The sequence below is a fragment of the Mytilus edulis genome, chromosome 1 (assembly GCF_963676685.1).
Source record: "Mytilus edulis chromosome 1, xbMytEdul2.2, whole genome shotgun sequence".
NCBI lineage: Eukaryota > Metazoa > Mollusca > Bivalvia > Mytilida > Mytilidae > Mytilus > Mytilus edulis.
The window spans coordinates 91,847,306-91,866,897 of record NC_092344.1 but is presented as its reverse complement, the minus strand read 5'-3'; the positions used below and the strand labels follow the sequence as shown (position 1 = coordinate 91,866,897).

At 31.0% G+C, this 19,592-nt stretch overlaps 1 protein-coding gene across 1 annotated transcript; it reads left to right on the top strand.

The window, feature by feature from the left end:
- The first annotated feature begins 116 nt into the window (after window positions 1-116).
- On the top strand, window positions 117-11,008 carry LOC139495226 (NAD-dependent protein deacetylase Sirt6-like). The gene is made up of 5 exons (XM_071283473.1): window positions 117-518; window positions 3,008-3,160; window positions 7,281-7,660; window positions 10,068-10,261; window positions 10,628-11,008. The coding sequence occupies exons 1-5, from the start codon at window positions 167-169 to the stop codon at window positions 10,824-10,826; spliced, it is 1,278 nt and encodes a 425-aa protein (XP_071139574.1). The 5' UTR covers window positions 117-166; the 3' UTR covers window positions 10,827-11,008.
- Window positions 11,009-19,592: the final 8,584 nt, after the last annotated feature.

Here is a 19,592-nt window from a genome sequence, read left to right as displayed (position 1 = left end):
GAATTGTTGGCTTCTAAATCAAAACTTTTATTTCAGTGTTATAATATATATTATTTGAGAAATGTATGGTCAACACATTAAGTTCAGAACTGTCCTCTTTAATTTTGAATAACCCTATTTAAGGGATTGCGCAATCATCAATTGGAAAAACAATCATTTTGTAAAAATGTGTGATTTAAAATGCTGCAAGAGTTCAACTCTGGATGAAGTTGAAAGTGATATTGTAGAAGTCAAAACTGTATGGCCAAAACGAAGGGTTAAGACTTTAGAATTTCATATTAACTGGGCTGCAAATGGTGAAGCAAGATTTCATGAACACTGTTGGACACAAATCATTTCTTCAATTAAAAATAAAAGGAACATAAGAAGTGCATTTAAATTTTCTTCACAGGAAAAAACTCTGGTGAAGGAAGCTGAAAAAACTGCTGAATTTAGGAATGCACATAAAAAAATCATTGAAGAAGCGAAACACGTTTCTGATTTGATAAAATCATCTGAGCACTGTGTAGCATTTACTGGTATGCTTATACATGTACAATACAGTAGACACATTTTACCAAGATGCCCCACTCGCTCTATAATATTCTATGTTTAGTGTCACTGGACCGTGGAATTGGAGTAAAAACTCTAATTTGGCAATTTATAATCAGAAAGATCATACATGTATCCTAGGGAACATGTATACTAAGTTTTAAGCTGATTGGACTTCAACTTCATCAAAAACTTTTACCTGAAATGGGACAGACAGATGAACGAACAGACGACGAACGGATTCACAGACCAGAAAAAATAATGCCCCTTACTATCTAGGTGGGGCACAAAAAGAGGTCAAAACTGGTTAAAATATTTGCTTACAGTTACTAGCTATACAGACGGAAACCCGGTTGAAATAGAACAAAAGAATCAAAGCTCTTTGTTAGAGAAGGCGATAAATGCTTACTGTAATGTTTACTATAGTAACAAAAAAAATAAAAGTTAATAGAAACAAATAAAATGACAATTTTCTTCTCAATTACGAAGTGTTCTATTTTAAAAACACCATTTGCGTAAGGTTTCAATTTATATAGTTAAGCAGAACAATTAGATATCAAGTCAACAAAATGGGTATCTATCAAGTTGGATGTAGAAAATGCATAACCTCTGATTTTTTTGAAAAAAAATACCACGGACGGAGAACATATTAATCTATAAATACAGTAATTTTCGTGTCTGCCCTTCCATTATGTGACTCAAGAAAAAAATCTAAAAAATGGGTAACAATTTTATCGAAAAGAGAAAATCGAGTGCACCTTTTTATGTTAGGGCGTGTTTGAGTTGAATATTTTGTCTTGAAAACGTACAAAGCAAGAATATTTTATACATCGTCTCGCTTCAGATTCTATCATTTTTATCTATCAATGCTACAGGTTGACTTTATAACCTAAAAAATCACGTTACTAAAAGATGAAATATATGGGTCAAGTGAAATACCTATCTAATGAATCATAAAAACAGAGTAGGTGTGTTCGAATAGCTATTTTTTTACAAAAAGTACTTGACGACAGTCTTTTAAGTTGGATGATGAAAATGCATATCTTCGAACATTAATAGTTTTTTGTGTGTGATAACTAAGGTTTATAGTCTTCAACCACTAAAAACATCTAGTCTGCCCTCCCACGAAATATTTAATTAGAATTTTTTTAAATATTTATGAATTTTCAAAAATTCCACCTGACAACCGATTAGACAATAATTCTAAGTTGAATCAATGCAGACAAGAAGATCATTAACATATGCTCATTAGCTAGTAGATACATTTGTCTTTTAGAATACAACTGACATATACATTGTAAGGATCGTAATGGTGCTATGCGGATAAATTTATCGGTTTTCAAGAGCAAAATTGGCAGCGCGTCATCCCTACAATGGCTTCCATTTCTACGATTGTAAAAATTAACTGGCGTAATGGGGAGATAATTTTGACAAAATGGAATCCTGACTGTATAGGTCACCTATCCAATTGTTAATGAAAATTGTACATACACATTATCGTGACATTGCAAATTTCACTCTTCTAGGTAATTTAATTTGTATTCCTTCAAGGAATTTCCTTGTAAACAAACTTTCTGACAATTAAATAACTAGATTAACCCAGGCTTGTTTTTTATGCCCCACCTACGATAGTAGAGGGGCATTATGCTTTCTGGTCTGTGCGTCCGTTCGTCCGTTCTTCCGTCTGTTCGTTCGTCCGTCTGTCCGTCTGTCCCACTTCAGGTTAAAGTTTTTGGTCGAAGTAGTTTTTGATGAAGTTGAAGTCCAATCGACTTCAAACTTGGTACACATGTTCCCTATGATATGATCTTTCTAATTTTAATGCCAAATTAGAGATTTTACCCCAATTTCACGGTCCACTGAACATAGAAAATGATAGTGCGAGTGGGGCATTCGTGTACTGAGGACACATTCTTGTTGATACAGATAATGATGCTATGAGAAGAAGAAGAAGATATTTTTATTTCCAATTATGGGCCCCAATGGCAAAGGGCTGAAACATTACAACATCAATAATTTTCATAATACAATACAAACAATGATATATAAAAAAAAAAGATTAATGAGAACTATTTACAAAAATGTAAGTTCTTAAAGAATATGTAGGTAAAGAATCTAGTATAATATGTCATTATGTGTTTTGAATTAAATACTAATGCATTTCAATGCAAGTGTGATTGATATAGTTATAAGAATTGTCATATAATCAGTTTTTCACCAATTTCAATTAACAGAATATTGTTTTATAGACTTCAGCTTGACATTCATTGCCTATAAATAACTTCCAAGAAAATCATGATCATTATTCTTAAGTTAAAAAAAACCTGTCTGCTTGATTTTTGTACATGAACATGATGAAGGTGAAAAGTTCCAAGACTATTTTGGGGGTTGGGGATAAAATGGGGTGTGTTGTATACACAAATGTGTACTATACACAGCCGAACACTGCACTTATCTTTTAAAACAAATATTTAAGGTGCAGGGATTTCTACATCTGCTGGAATTGGTGATTATCGTGGTAAGAGTGGAAAATGGACTGAGATGGATCAAAATGAAATTGATGTAGACCATTTGTTAAGTGACAGGATAGAACATACACCAAGCAAGAAAGCAAAATTACAGACAGAAGGTAGAAGATCTTTTTATTGTAAAATTTTTTTATTACACAGAAAATATTGAATAAAAATAAATTGAAATTAAAACAGGATGTCACATGAACATAGACATGCATATACATGTATGTTCCAACTTTAATCATGGTAATCAAAAATTGTGGTACAAGTATGAAGTAATTATACATTTTGTACATTCTGACCGTGCGAGGGCTGTACAGCTAGTCAAGGTCATTGAAAACTCTATCATCATTTTGTACTTTACACAAAGGAGTAGGTCCAGTAAGACCCCTTTTTGGCCCCAAAATATAGCAGTTTTACAAAATTGTTAAAATGTAAACTTTTAGTCATTTATTGGATAGTAGAAAAGTTCTGCTACATAAATATGGGCTCTTTTTGCAAATACAATGCACATATATTGAGAACTAGCACCATTAATTCATGCTAAATTACTGAAATCTTCACAATTCCAGCATTTTAGTTAAAGTTTTGACGGTTTCCGTGTAAAACGAAAGTGGCCGCATTCGTGTTCATCCAAAATATTGAAATGGAAGTTGTATTTAATGATAATACATAACATATATAAAGATTGAGGATGAACACGGATGCGGCCACTTTCGTTTTTGACAAAAACCATCTGAAAAGTGACATTTTTTCGCATATTTGGTAGATTTCTCATATTTGAGCCAGAATCGGATCGTTTTTAATGACTAAATAAGTTAAAATCTTTCACATAAATTAATTGCATCATATGAAATAGACACTTTAGTGTTTAAAAAGTGGTCAAAATCTTTTGTCAGATGAAACTGAAATTTGAGGCCAAAATCGGTCCTTATCGGACCTACTCCTTTTTGGTTGTAAAAAACATGCAGTGTACAATGTATCACTGCGAAGACCCGTAAAAAGTAAAATGTACCATGAAAGCTACATTTATTTTTTGTTACAATGCTAAAAAGGATATATGGTAAAATGGTAATAATTGTGACATTTACAATTAAGTAAAACTTATAAACAGTTCATGATTAACAATATAATCCAGATCAAACTATTTGACATATAAAATTTTCCGTTGCTTAATCTATTATATTTCATTGTATTCAAACAGGTATGTGACTGATAAACAAAAATAGTAAATCTTGGGTAACAAGTTACAAACAACTAGATATAATTAAGAAGATGTGGTATGAGCATGATGAGTGCCAATGAGACAACTCTCCATCCAAGTCATAATTTGTAAAAGTAAAGCATTATAGGTCAAAAAAGGGTCTTCAACGTGAAGCCTTGGCTCACACTAAACAGCAAGCTATAAAAGGCTCCAAAAAAAATACTACATGTAGTGTAAAACCATTCAAACGGGAAAACCAACAGTCTTATCTTTATAAAAAAAACAACTCTCTAGTCTATTTTTATACGACCGCAAAATTTGAAAAAATTTTCGTCGTATATTGCTATCACATTGGCGTCGTCGTCGTCCGAATACTTTTAGTTTTCGCACTCTAACTTTAGTAAAAGTGAATAGAAATCTATGAAATTTTAACACAAGGTTTATGACCACAAAAGGAAGGTTGGGATTGATTTTGGGAGTTTTGGTCCCAACAGTTTAGGAATTAGGGGCCAAAAAGGGCCCAAATAAGCATTTTCTTGGTTTTCGCACTATAACTTTAGTTTAAGTTAATAGAAATCTATGAAATTTTGACACAAGGTTTATCACCACAAAAGAAAGGTTGGGATTGATTTTGGAAATTTTGGTTCCAACAGTTTAGGAATTAGGGGCCAAAAAAGGGCCCAAATAAGCATTATTATTGGTTTTCGCACAATAACTTTAGTTTAAGTAAATAGAAATCAATGAAATTTAAACACAATGTTTATGAACACAAAAGGAAGGTTGGTATTGATTTTGGGAGTTTAGGTCCCAACAGTTTATGAATTAGGGGCCAAAAAGGGACCCAAATAAGCATTTTTCTTGGTTTTCGCACCATAACTTTAGTATAAGTGAATAGAAATCTATAAAATTTAAACACAAGGTTTATGACCATAAAAGGAAGGTTGGTATTGATTTTGGGAGTTTTGGTCCCAACAGTTTAGGAATAAAGGGCCCAAAGGGTCCAAAATTAAACTTTGTTTGATTTCATCAAAAATTGAATAATTGGGGTTCTTTGATATGCCGAATCTAACTGTGTATGTAGATTCTTAATTTTTGGTCCCGTTTTCAAATTGGTCTACATTAAGGTCCAAAGGGTCCAAAATTAAACTTAGTTTGATTTTATCAAAAATTGAATCCTTGGGGTTCTTTGATATGCTGAATCTAAACATGTACTTAGTTTTTATATTATTGGCCCAGTTTTCAAGTTGGTCCAAATCGGGGTCCAAAATTAAACTTTGTTTGATTTCATCAAAAATTGAATAATTGGGGTTCTTTGATATGCCAAATCTAACTGTGTATGTAGATTCTTAATTTTTGGTCACGTTTTAAAATTGGTCTACATTAAAGTCCAAAGGGTCCAAAATTAAACTAAGTTTGATTTTAACAAAAATTAAATTCTTGGGCCTCTTTGATATGCTGAATCTAAACATGTACTTAGATTTTTGATTATGGGCCCAGTTTTCAAGTTGGTCCATATCAGGATCCAAAATTATTATATTAAGTATTGTGCAATAGCAAGAAATTTTCAATTGCACAGTATTCAGCAATAGCAAGAAATCTTCAATTGCACAGTATTGTGCAATAGCAAGAAATCTTCAATTGCACAGTATTGTGCAATAGCAAATATTTTCAATTGCACAGTATTGCACAATAACAAGAAATATCTAATTGCACAATATTGTGCAATAGCAAGAAATTCCAATTGGATTTCAATTGGAGTTATCTTTCTTTGTCCAGAATAGTAGTTGAATCAACTTAAATCATTGTTTTATACAATATACAATGTATATTCACTTTTACTACCAACTGATAGATTAAAACAATCTTTACCATTCAGTAATAACAAGCACTTCTTTTACATTTTAATATTTTATGATGTATTTAAATGAGTAGTTATTGTTGCAAACTTCATTAGAAATTTGAATTGAGATCAGTTTTGAAATAAGGGAAAGGGGGATGTGAAAAAAAAATTGGGGGGTCAATTTTTTTCATTTCAGATTTCATAAATAAAAAGAAAATTTATTCAAACATTTTTTTGAGAGGATTAATATTCAACAGCATAGTGAATTGCTCAAAGGCAAAACAAAAATTTTAAGTTAATTAGACCACATTCATTCTGTGTCAGAAACCTATGCTGTGTCAACTATTTAATCACAATCCAAATTTAGAGCTGAATCCAGCTTGAATGTTGTGTCAATACTTGCCCCAACCGTTCAGGGTTCAACCTCTGCGGTCGTATAAAGCTACACCCTGCGGAGCATCTGGTTCACTTTTAAAATATTGTGTGGAGAAGGTGAAAACAATTAGCATCTAAATATTTAACATGTATTGTAAATATGATGTCTAGGCTAGAGGGTAATAACCTTAATTTTGACTACAAGGAATGACATGATTTGATTAAAACTTATTTTGAATTTTTAGTATGACTTTGATGGGGAAACACACTGCTTATCAAACCTAAGTAAGCAGGCATCAACTGTAACAACATCATGTTACATGTCAAGGACTGCATTGTTCCTACATTTTTGTACTAAACATTTAAGTATGAAAGAATGTATTATTTACTAAACAAATATTTAATTTATAACCATTAATTTATTTTTTTATAAGAAAATAAGGAGATATGGTAGGATTGCCAATGAGACAAATATATTCCAGATTTCAAATGACATGGATATTCTAACCAATTATCTAGTTCACACAAATTTCTTAAAAAAGAAAGGAAAGAAAACTGAATTTTTTTAATTTTAATTTTTGAATTTGAAAAATTTAAAAATTCCAAAAATGTGCATGCATGTTTTAATATTTTGAATTTGTTTTACAAGTAATCATTCTTATAAAGACTCATGTCAGTACAAACTTTACACAAATAAAAGATTGCACATGAATACATTATACATGTCATTATTACATATAAATCAAATACAAAGTGTTAGTAACTTGTTGTAGCTTCTTGTTTGTCAGTAATTTACATAAATGTAAAATGTCTTCAGAAAAAGTCATGGAAGAAGCAGAAGAAGATGGTGTCCCCTATGAAGCTTTAAGACCAACATACACTCATGAAGCACTTCACAAATTGATGACTGATAGGTATTTGAAATACATTATCAGTCAGAATGGAGACGGTCTTCATGGATTATCAGGGGTACAAGGTGATAAAATTTCAGAACTTCATGGTAATGTTTTCTTAGAAATCTGTGAGAAATGTAAAAGACAGTATAACAGATCTTTCTATGTGATGGATGATGTTGGTAGTCAGTATTTTGAAGAACTGGACGATAATGGGAAAACAGATATAAAGAAACCTAAATATGCAGTGAAGTGTAAAAAATGTGGTTTATCCCATAGAACTGGAAGAAAATGTGAATCTAAGGTACATTGATATCTGTATGTTATTCTAAGCATTTCTGCATTATTAAAATGTCATTATTCATTTGGTATATACATGTAATAGCATCTGTGAAAAGTTATGCTTCAAAGCATTCCCTAATGAAAGTTAATAATTATGAGACTAGCATTTTTTAGTCCCCACCCACAAAATCAAAGGGGACTTTAGTTTAGGTTGCACTCCATGTGTCTGTCTGTCCATCTGGCAGTCCGGCAAATCAGTTTTCCACACTTTTTATATACTGCAAAAATTTTAATTTTTTGTCGTATATTGCTATCACGTTGGCGTCGTTGTCGTCGTCGTCGTCCTCCGAATACTTTTAGTTTTCGCACTCTAACTTTAGTAAAAGTGAATAGAAATCTATGAAATTTTAACACAAGGTTTATGACCACAAAAGGAAGGTTTGGATTGATTTTGGGAGTTTTGGTCCCAACATTTTAGGAATTAGGGACCAAAAAGGGCCCAAATAAGCATTTTCTTGGTTTTCGTACAATAACTTTTGTTTAAGTAAATAGAAGAATAGGAATAGGGGGCCTAAAGGGTCCAAAACTGAACTTTGTTTGATTTCATTAAAAATTGAATAATTGGGGTTCTTTGATATGCCGAATCTAACTGTGTATGTAGATTCTTAATTTTTAGTCCCGTTTTCAAATTGGTCTACATTAAGGTCCAAAGGGTCCAAAATTAAACTTAGTTTGATTTTGACAAAAATTGAATCCTTGGGGTTCATTGATATGCTGAATCTAAAAATGTATTTAGATTTTTTATTATGGGCCCAGTTGTCAAACTGGTTCAAATCAGGATCCAAAATTATTATATTCAGTATTGTGCAATACTTTTAGGAAGAAATTTTCAATTGCACAGTATTCAGCAATAGCAAGAAATCTTCAATTGCATAAAATGTAGTATTGTGCAATAGCAAGACATTTTCAATTGCTCAGTATTGCGCAATAGCAAGAAATCTTCAATAGCACAGTATTGTGCAATAGCAAATATTTTCAATTGCACAGTATTGCACAATAGCAAGAAATATCTAATTGCACAATATTGTGCAATAGCAAGAAATTTTCAATTGATTGGAGTTATCTTTCTTTGTCCTGAATAGTTATTGAATCAACTTAAATCATTGTTTTATGCAATATACAATGTATATTCACTTTTACTACCAACTGATAAATTAAAACAATCTTTACCATTCAAGCACCTTTTGTAACATTTTAATATTTTATGATGTATTAATTTAAATAAGTAGTTATTGTTGCAGACTCCATTAGAAATTTGAATTGAGATCAGTTTTGGAAAAAGGGAAAGGGGGATGTGAAAAAAAATGGGGGGGGGGTTAAATTTTTCTCATTTCAGATTTCATAAATATAAAGAAAATTTCTTCAAACATTTTTTTGAGAGGATTAATATTCAACAGCATAGTGAATTGCTCAAAGGCAAAAAAAATATTTTAAGTTCATTAGACCACATTCATTCTGTGTCCGAAACCTATGCTGTGTCAACTATTTAATCACAATCCAAATTTAGAGCTGAAGCTTGAATGTTGTGTCCATACTTGCCCCAACCGTTCAGGGTTCAACCTCTGTGGTCATATAAAGCTGCGCCCTGCGGAGCATCTGGTTTCTTTGTGCGTGCCAAATCTTTTTTCCTCCCCACACATGACTTAGAATAACATAGTTGTGTAAATATGATTTATCTACAGACAAGAATACTTGTTTTTGCTGGCTGACATGACAGTGAAAAAAACCCAAAGCAGATTTTACATTATATAAAGATGATACTTGAATAAAAGACATTTTATGTGTATTGATTCCTGACACAAAATCTTAAAATGCTCCAGTACATACAAATGTACACAAAACAGCACATTCACTTTTGTTATTGTTTTTCATCTCAATTTAAAATTATTTATTACATAGCGTTGGCTTTTCTTTACCTGCAATATTTTAACTTTCTTAACAACATTTTTTAATAAAGTACAGGTAACCGAGGCTGTTTCTCAATTAGAGGACCACATGTTTGTAATTTTGTAGGATAAATTCTATTCAGATTGCACCATTGTAAAGAAATATAGCGATATGGTATGAATGTGCTATAAGACCCTGGAGAGAACACTGAACATACAAATAGGTTCCACAAATGCTCACTTTGCGAAGGATCAAATCTTGTGAAAATATTCAAAACAACAAAAAAACTAAATAAACTCTGAAAATCAGACATGTTCCACTTCATGAACATGTACTCTGTATATAGAATTTACAGATAATAGACATTTGATTTATAATTTTAAAAGTTATCATCCATTGTCATCTTTCCATTTTTATGAATATACAAAAATGACATACATGTATCAACTTAATGTTGAAATTTATATATGATATTTTTGCAGGGCTGCTCAGGATATTTACAAGACTCCATTATTAACTTTAGAGACTTGCTGGATGATCACATATTCAAACAAGCGGAAGTAAACTCAGAGAAGTGTGATTTGATGTTATGTCTGGGTACTACTCTTACAGTTACACCTGCCAGTGACTTGGTGGAGAAGATAAAGAAGCCCCAAAGATATGTTATATGTAACAGGTTGGTGAATAATTAATAATAGCCTCTGCAAACTAATTTTTTGTTCTGAATTATTCTGAATATGAAATTGCAATGTTTCCTTTGACTATTAGTGAGGTCAAAGATGACTTTCAAAGGTCACTACAGATAAATTTTCTGCTGTGGCAAAGGAGATATATGTGTTGTATTAAATAATATTCATTTAACACTCAAAAGCAAGATTAAGATATTCCTTCATGTAAACTCAAGTAATTTTATTTTGTTAATAGAGGATAAAGTCCGTATAACTGAATAAAAATCAATTAGTGGAAAAATAACTCAAGTTTGCTATTAATTGGTATCCAATTCTCATTCCTATAAACCTATAAAACTATATTTCTTTTAAAGGCAACTTACAGATAAAGACAGTGCCTGCTCATCAACAGATAAAGATGGGAATATTCAAGGATCTAGAATATATGGAGATTGTGATACCTTCTTCAAGGAATTGATGAAAAACATATTAGATGCAGAAGAATTAAAGAAGTGGGAATCTGAAAGATCTGATAGAATGAAGGTTTATGATTCTCAAAGAACTCAAGCTTAGAAACTTATACAGAGTTAAAGAAATAGAAACTGGCTCTTATGTTAAGAAAAGTGAGGCCTTGATAAGATTTGGACTTATATGCTCATTTATACACTATCATCTCTTATTATGTATGATGTATCATCAATGTTGTGACTTACCTAATTGAAAGTAAAAGTATCTTAATATTTAACCCAAAAAAATAATCATCAGAGACCCCAAACATGGAAAAAAAACTTGATATAAATGTAGTTAAATAATGATGAATTAGACTTATAAACATGTACGTTGAAGTCCTGATTCGGTTGCAAATTCATATACATGTAGATTTAAACATTTTGTGAAATAGAAAGTAAGAATTATTGCAGTGACCTCCCTTGTTAAGGGCGTACGATACAGTTTTGAACCTGTATTTACAAGTTGAAGAAAATTTGCATATAGGCTATTTTTTACCTGATTAAATCAAATATGTAATAAAAAATATACCTTCATGTGCTACTTTTTGAGTAAAATAAGGTCGAAATTTTGTATATTTGCTCAAAATTCAGATTTGTGTCCGTATTTTCTTTTTCGAAAGAAAGACATAACTTTTTTGTTTTAAAAGATAAACATAAAATGGTTTTTGTTAAATAATCGGTAATTTCTGCATTTTATAAGTATCATTAAAAATTATGCAATTTTTATTCCGAAATAACTCTATATTTATCAAATGTTCATGAATAGGGAAAACACATCATTTTTTGCTGCATGTTTATCAAAATTAAAAAAATTGCGCTATTTACAGTTTTATAAAATTTGGGTCACATAATCTCCTTGCAAAATGAAACAAATTGCTGTTTTAAAAAATAGGGGTCCATGCACTCGTTTTCAAATTAAATCAGTTTGAATGATAAAAATCATTCGAAAAATGTATCTTTTCCCGATATGTCAGAGTTTGACGTCGCGAAAATAACATTTTACGTTAGCAACGTCATTACCTTCACTGTAACTGTATCGTATGCCCTTAAAATCATATTTTTGTTCTTTTGTGTTTAGAGATTTTTATACGACCGCAAATTTTGAAAAAATTTTCGTCGTATATTGCTATCACGTTGGCGTCGGCGTCGTCGTCGTCGTCGTCGTCGTCGTCGTCGGCGTCGTCGTCGTCGTCGTCGTCGTCGTCGTCGGCGTCGTCGTCGTCGTCGTCGTCCGGCGTCCGAATACTTTTAGTTTTCGCACTCTAACTTTAGTAAAAGTGAATGGAAATCTATGAAATTTTAACACAAGGTTTATGACCACAAAAGGAAGGTTGGTATTGATTTTGGGAGTTTTGGTCCCAACATTTTAGGAATTAGGGGCCAAAAAGGGCCCAAATAAGCATTTTCTTGGTTTTCGCACTATAACTTTAGTTTAAGTTAATAGAAATCTATGAAATTTTGACACAAGGTTTATGACCACAAAAGAACGGTTGGGATTGATTTTGGGAGTTTTGGTCTCAACAGTTTAGGAATTAGGGGCCAAAAAAGGGCCCAAATAAGCATTATTCTTGGTTTTCGCACAATAACATTAGTTTAAGTAAATAGAAATCAATGAAATTTAAACACAATGTTAATGACTACAAAAGGAAGGTTGGTATTGATTTTGGGAGTTTAGGTCCCAACAGTTTAGGAATTAGGGGCCAAAAAGGGACCCAAATAAGCATTTTTCTTGGTTTTCGCACCATAACGTTAGTATAAGTAAATAGAAATCTATGAAATTTAAACACAAGGTTTATGACCATAAAAGGAAGGTTGGGTTTGATTTTGGGAGTTTTGGTCCCAACAGAATAAGGGGCCCAAAGGGTCCAAAATTAAACTTTGTTTGATTTCATCAAAATTGAATAATTGGGGTTCTTTGATATGCCGAATCTAACTGTCATGACTGTGTATCTAGATTCTTAACTTTTGGTCTGTTTTCAAATTGGTCTACATTAAGGTCCAAAGGGTCCAAAATTAAACTTAGTTTGATTTTGACAAAAAATCAATCAGTTAGGTTCTTTGATATGCTGAATCTAAAAATGTACTTAGATTCTTGATTATTGGCCCAGTTTTCAAGTTGGTCCAAATCGGGGTCCAAAATTAAACTTTGTTTGATTTCATCAAAAATTGAATAAATGGGGTTCTTTGATATACCAAATCTAACTGTGTATGTAGATTCTTCATTTTTGGTACTGTTTTCAAATTGGTCTACACTAAAGTCCAAAGGGTCCAAAATTAAACTTAGTCTGATTTTAACAAAAATTGAAATCTTGGGGTTCTTTGATATGCTGAATCCAAAAATGTACTTAGATTTTTTATTATGGGCCCAGTTTTCAAGTTGGTCCAAATCAGGATCTAAAATTATTATATTAAGTATTGTGCAATAGCAAGTCTTTTCAATTGCACAGTATTGCGCAATGGCAAGAAATATCTAATTGCACAATATTGTGAAATAGCAAATTTTTTTTTAATTAGAGTTATCTTTCTTTGTCCAGAATAGTAAGCAAGAAATATCTAATTGCAAAATATTGTGCAATAGCAAGATTTTTTTTAATTGGAGTTATCTTTCTTTGTCCAGAATCAACTTAAATCTTTGTTATATACAATATACAATGTATATTCACTTTTTACTACCAACTGATAAATTAAAATAATCTTTACCATTCAGTGATAACAAGCAGTTTTTTTACATCTTATTTCCTTAGCTTATCTAAAATGTTTTTAGATAATGTATGTTGGACATTTGCCAGACATGACTATGATGTCATTTTCTATTTTTATTTGCCCATTACTTTATGTAAATAACTTCATTGGAAATTTGCCAATATAAAATGTTGCTGATGAAGTTTTTTTTATTGTTTTATACAATAAACAATGTATATTCACTTTTACTACCAACCAATCTTTACCATTCAGTGATAACAAGCACTTTATTTTACATTTTAATATTTTATGATGTATTTAAAAGAGTAGTTATTGTTGCAAACTCCATTAGAAATTTGAATTGATATCAGTTTTGGAAAAAAGGAAACGGGGATGTGAAAAAAGGGGGGGGGGGGTTAAATTTTTCTCATTTCAGATTTCATAAATAAAAAGAAAATTTCTTCAAACATTTTTTTGAGAGGATTAATATTCAACAGCATAGTGAATTGCTAAAAGGCAAAAACAAACTTTTAAGTTCATTAGACCACATTCATTCTGTGTCAGAAACCTATGCTGTGCCAACTATTTAATTTTAGATTTAAAAAGTTTGAAGAAGAAATCTTTAATTGTAAAATTTGTAAAATCTTGACATTTGTTTTGTGTAAAAAAAACCCATGTAATGTCAAAAATTTGATCACAATCCAAATTCAGAGCTGTATCACGCTAGAATGTTTTGTCCATACTTGCCCCAACTGTTCAGGGTTCGACCTCTGCAGTCGTATAAAGCTGCGCCCTGCGGAGCACCTGGTTATAATTATGTATTGGTGTTGGTAATGCAGCCTTGGTAAACCAAGACTGTGAGTGAGTCACAAGCCTGTTTAATGCAGAGTGTCCATACCGTAATATAATTTCATTATCTCTTAATGATTAATTATGTAATGGGCACGTGTCAGTAAACAACAACCGAATTAACAATATAACAGAAGTGTGAGGTAATGATTATTTTGTTTATTGGAACATATTAACTCATTATCACTACTAAATTATATATTTGGTACTGAACATTTCACTATTAAAACTTATTCAATGTATGAAAATAAAGGAAAGTAGCAACAAAAAACATAAATACTAATTTTAGAAGAATATTATTTCTGATTTTTTAGTAACTTAAATTAAGTAAATTTAATACATTTTAAATGAAATATAATAAACTTAGTGAAAGATTGTCTTCTTTGAAATTAAAAATTAAAATTTTTATTTTAATCTTCTTGTTCCATGTTTTGTTCTCTATTAATAATATAAAAACTCAATTTCACATTTATATACCTTATAATAAACGATCAAGTATAATAATTTTTTATTATACGACCGCAAAAATGTTTATTTTTTGGTCGTATATTGCTATCACGTTGGCGTCGTCGTCTGCGATTTTTGTGTGATTTCATCAAAAATTGAATAATTGGGGTTCTTTGATATGCCGAATCTAACTATGTATGTAGATTCTTAATTTTTGGTCCCATTTTCAAATTGGTCTACATTAAGGTCCAAAGGGTCCAAAATTAAACTTAGTTTGATTTGAACAAAAATTGAATCCTCGGGGTTCTTTGATATGCTGAATTTAAAAATGTACTTAGATTTTTAATTATTGGCCTAGTTTTCAAGTTGGTCCAAATGGGGGTCCAAAATTAAACTTTGTTTGATTTCATCAAAAATTGAATCAATGGGTTCTTTGATATGCCAAATCTAACTGTGTATGTAGATTCTTAATTTTTGGTCCAGTTTTCAAATTGGTCTACATTAAAGGTCCAAAGGGTCCAAAATTAAACTAAGTTTGATTTTAACAAAAATTAAATTCTTGGGCTTATTTGATATGCTTTATCTAAATATGTACTTTGATTTTTGATTATGGGCCCAGTTTTCAAGTTGGTCCAAATCAGAATTCCATATCAAGTATTGTGCAATAGCAAGATATTTTCAATTGCACAGTATTGCACAATAGCAAGAAATATCTAATTGCACAATATTGTGCAATAGCAATTAATTTTCAATTGGAGTTATCTTTCTATGTATAGAATAGTAGTTGATAATATATGTTGGAAATTTGCCAGACATGACTATGATGTCATTTTCTATTTTTATTTGCCAATAACTTTATGTAAATAACTTCATTGGAAATTTGCCAATATAAAATGTTGCTGATGAAGCTTTTTTTCCTTATCTTATCTAAAATGTTTTTAGATAATGTATGTTGGACATTTGCCAGACATGACTATGATGTCATTTTCTATTTTTATTTGCCAATAACTTTATGTAAATAACTTCATTGGAAATTTGCCAATATAAAATGTTGCTGATGAAGCTTTTTTTCCTTATCTTATCTAAAATGTTTTTAGATAATGTATGTTGGAAATTTGCCAGACATGACTATGATGTCATTTTCTATTTTTATTTGCCAATAACTTTATGTAAATAACTTCATTGGAAATTTGCCAATATAAAATGTTGCTGATGAAGTTTTTTTTATTGTTTTATACAATAAACAATGTATATTCACTTTTACTACCAACCAATCTTTACCATTCAGTGATAACAAGCACTTTATTTTACATTTTAATATTTTATGATGTATTTAAAAGAGTAGTTTTTGTTGCAAACTCCATTAGAAATTTGAATTGATATCAGTTTTGGAAAAAGGGAAACGGGGATGTGAAAAAAAGGGGGGGTTTACATTTGTTTTGTGTAAAAAAAGAACCATGTAATGTCAAAAATTTGATCACAATCCAAATTCAGAGCTGTATCACGCTTGAATGTTTTGTCCATACTTGCCCCAACTGTTCCGGGTTCAACCTCTGCGGTCGTATAAAGCTGCGCCCTGCGGAGCACCTGGTTTTATATGCATGCAGTTGCATATAAACACTGAAATGTGTGATCATACAATCAGTACATATAATAATAGATTAAAATCCTTTAACACCCAAGAAGTGAATCAATATGTAAATAATAAGTTTGAAAGTCTTGTAATTTTTAATCTCCCTTGGGTTAAAAACTTATCAATGTGCAGTACTAATGCTATGATGTACAATAAATTAATTAAAAGACACTTAACTTTAAAATCATTCAACTTAAATTACTTCTATTAATGCACTGTTCTATGAGGGTGGTTAAGGGGAGTGCTTGCACGGAAAAAACGTGAAATAAGATATAATTTCATGTTGAACGTGAAATATTTTATGTTATGAACCTTGCACGAAAAAATAAATACTGTGATGTGAACCTTTTGTGACTGAGTCACTGTCTTCTTGTATTTATTAACCCTCTGTTTTACTTGATACTAGTATACACATTTATGATATAATTGGTTTACGGCTTTTAAAAAAGTATTTCTTGATGACCCGTGCCAAGTGTTTGAATTTTATTTGAAAAATACAAAGCACGCAAAATAAGCATTTGAAAATAATGATGTACGTAAAATAAAATAAGTAAAACACGTTGAACGAGGTACCTGTCTTGCTTGACTGAACGTCAAATAGATAAGTAAAAACATGTTGAACGTGATATAAAAAATGGCGATCACATTGCATGAAAATAACCCTTTACCACCCTCTTTTATTATGTTGTGTGCAAAGTTCAAATATTGAGTGTCAAATAATTTCATTGTTTTAAGATAAAATGAATTAAATATATAAAATTGAGAATGGAAATGGGGAATGTGTCAAAGAGACAACAACCCGACCAAATAAAAAACAACAGCAGAGGGTCACCAACAGGTCTTCAATGTAGCGAGAAATTCCCGCACCCGGAGGCGTCCTTCAGCTGGCCCCTAAACAAATATATACTAGTCCAGTGATAATGAACGCCATACTAATTTCCAAATTGTACACAAGAAACTAAAATTAAAATAATACAAGACTAACAAAGGCCAGAGGCTCCTGACTTGGGACAGGCGCAAAAATGCGGCGGGGTTAAACATGTTTGTGAGATCTCAACCCTCCCCCTATACCTCTAACCAATGTAGTAAAGTAAACGCATAACAATACGCACATTAAAATTCAGTTCAAGAGAAATCCGAGTCTGATTTCAGAAGATGTAACCAAAGAAAATAAACAAAATGACAATAATATATAAATAACAACAGACTACTAGCAGTTAACTGTTAATGCCAGCTCCAGACTTCAATTAAACTGACTGAAAGATTATGATTTCATCATATGAACATCAGGCACAATCCTTCCCGTTAGGGGTTTAGTATCATACCATCATAACATATATGAGAAGTTCATTTACAGATGTATTGGTAAAGAAATGTATGATTTTATAAATAGAAACTTGTAACAAAATTAAATCACATACTAAAAATCGATTCCATTTTTTGCCTGGAGCAAAATTATTATTTGTGCACAACAGAACAAATAAAAAACAGATATAATTACATGTAAAATTGTAAGATATATGTTTGAATGGAAGTAATCCTGTATTAATATTAGTACTTTATTATAAAGCATAACTTTTATATGACAACAACAGTTAATGTAGATGAGCTACTGTGATAAAGATATATAGAATACTGTGATAAATGTGTAATTCTCATTTTATTTAATATATAAAGTATGTATTAGTTTTATGTTTTGCTTTTTCCAATCATATTGTGTTGTAAAATGATGTCCTTTATGGGTTCTTGATTAGATTAATAAAATTCTTATCTTATCTTATCTTATCTTATACACAATACTGTAAGTGTTTTGTAATGATGCTCTGTTCATTATAAAATTCTCAGTTGAAAGCAATTTTTTATTTTGCGGCATTTCAATGCAACAGCAAAGTAGTTATGTTTAAAAATTAGAAGATATGATATGATTGCCAAGGAGATAACTATCAACCAAAGTTCAAATGAAGTGGGTGTAAGCAATTATAGGCAACCATATAGATTTCAAAAATGAGCAAAACCCATATACCATTATTACAGTCAGCTATAAAAAGACATTAAAAATGGGAAACAATTCAATTGAGAAAAACTAATATCCTCATTTATAACAAAACAATTTACAAAGATAAGATATAAATGACAAGAACCAAGATATCTCTGTACTATATGCTTCTGACTTGAGACAGGCACATAAATAATGTGACTTGGTTTAATATGTATGCAAGCGCTCAAACCTCCCCATACCTGGTACAGTGATGTTACAGCATACCATAAGAACAGACTATAAAAAATCAGTAGAAAAGGGCTTTACTCATCAGATGGATGTTCATGTAAAGCAGAAAGACGTTAAACAAAACACAGACGGGAATAGACATGTTATATATACATCTGTACAAACAACTGAGCAAAGTACAGATCTGAGAGTACCTGCAGATCTGACAGCTAATTCAAAGATATAACAACATTTAAAAATATGTATCTAAAACTTAAAGTATCAATCAATACACATCCAACATCCCATGGATCTAGTAAAAATATCTATGTTCAGTATGGTTAACCCTGGTTAACATTCAGTATGGTTAACCCTGGTTAAAATTCAGTATGGTTAACCCTGGTTAACTTTCTGGAAATTATGAACCATTTATTTGAGTGCAGATTGTCTTAATTGGTAGTTAACAAGAACATTTAAAAGGTTGAAATGTCAGTAATAAAAAAGAAGTTGTAAAGACAAACTGCATGAATTATAGACATCATGATCACTTTACACACAGAAATATGAATTGAATAACTATGCACTCCAGAATAACTACACATGTATTATTACAAATGGACAATGCAATTACTAAAAACATAAAAAAAAATGACTGGTGTAAAACCATTCAATGAGGAAAACCAATGGTCTAATTTATATACATAAACGAGAAACAAAAAACATTAATGAACCACATCAACAAACGACAACCTCTGATCTTCAGGTTCCTGACTTTGTAAATGTATAAATGAGGGTTTGGATGGGGTTAAATGATTAGAGAATAATGCCCTTAAAAAATGAAGATTAGAGAATAACGGGCCAAAAAAATAAAGATTAGAGAAATGTGTGGTCTAAAAATATAATGAATATTGAATAATTAATAAAAGAAAACGATAAAAATTAAGTGTTTACAGAATTTTCCCTTCTTAAAATTTAAAGAAAATTATCATTGTAAAAATATAAAAGTGAAAACA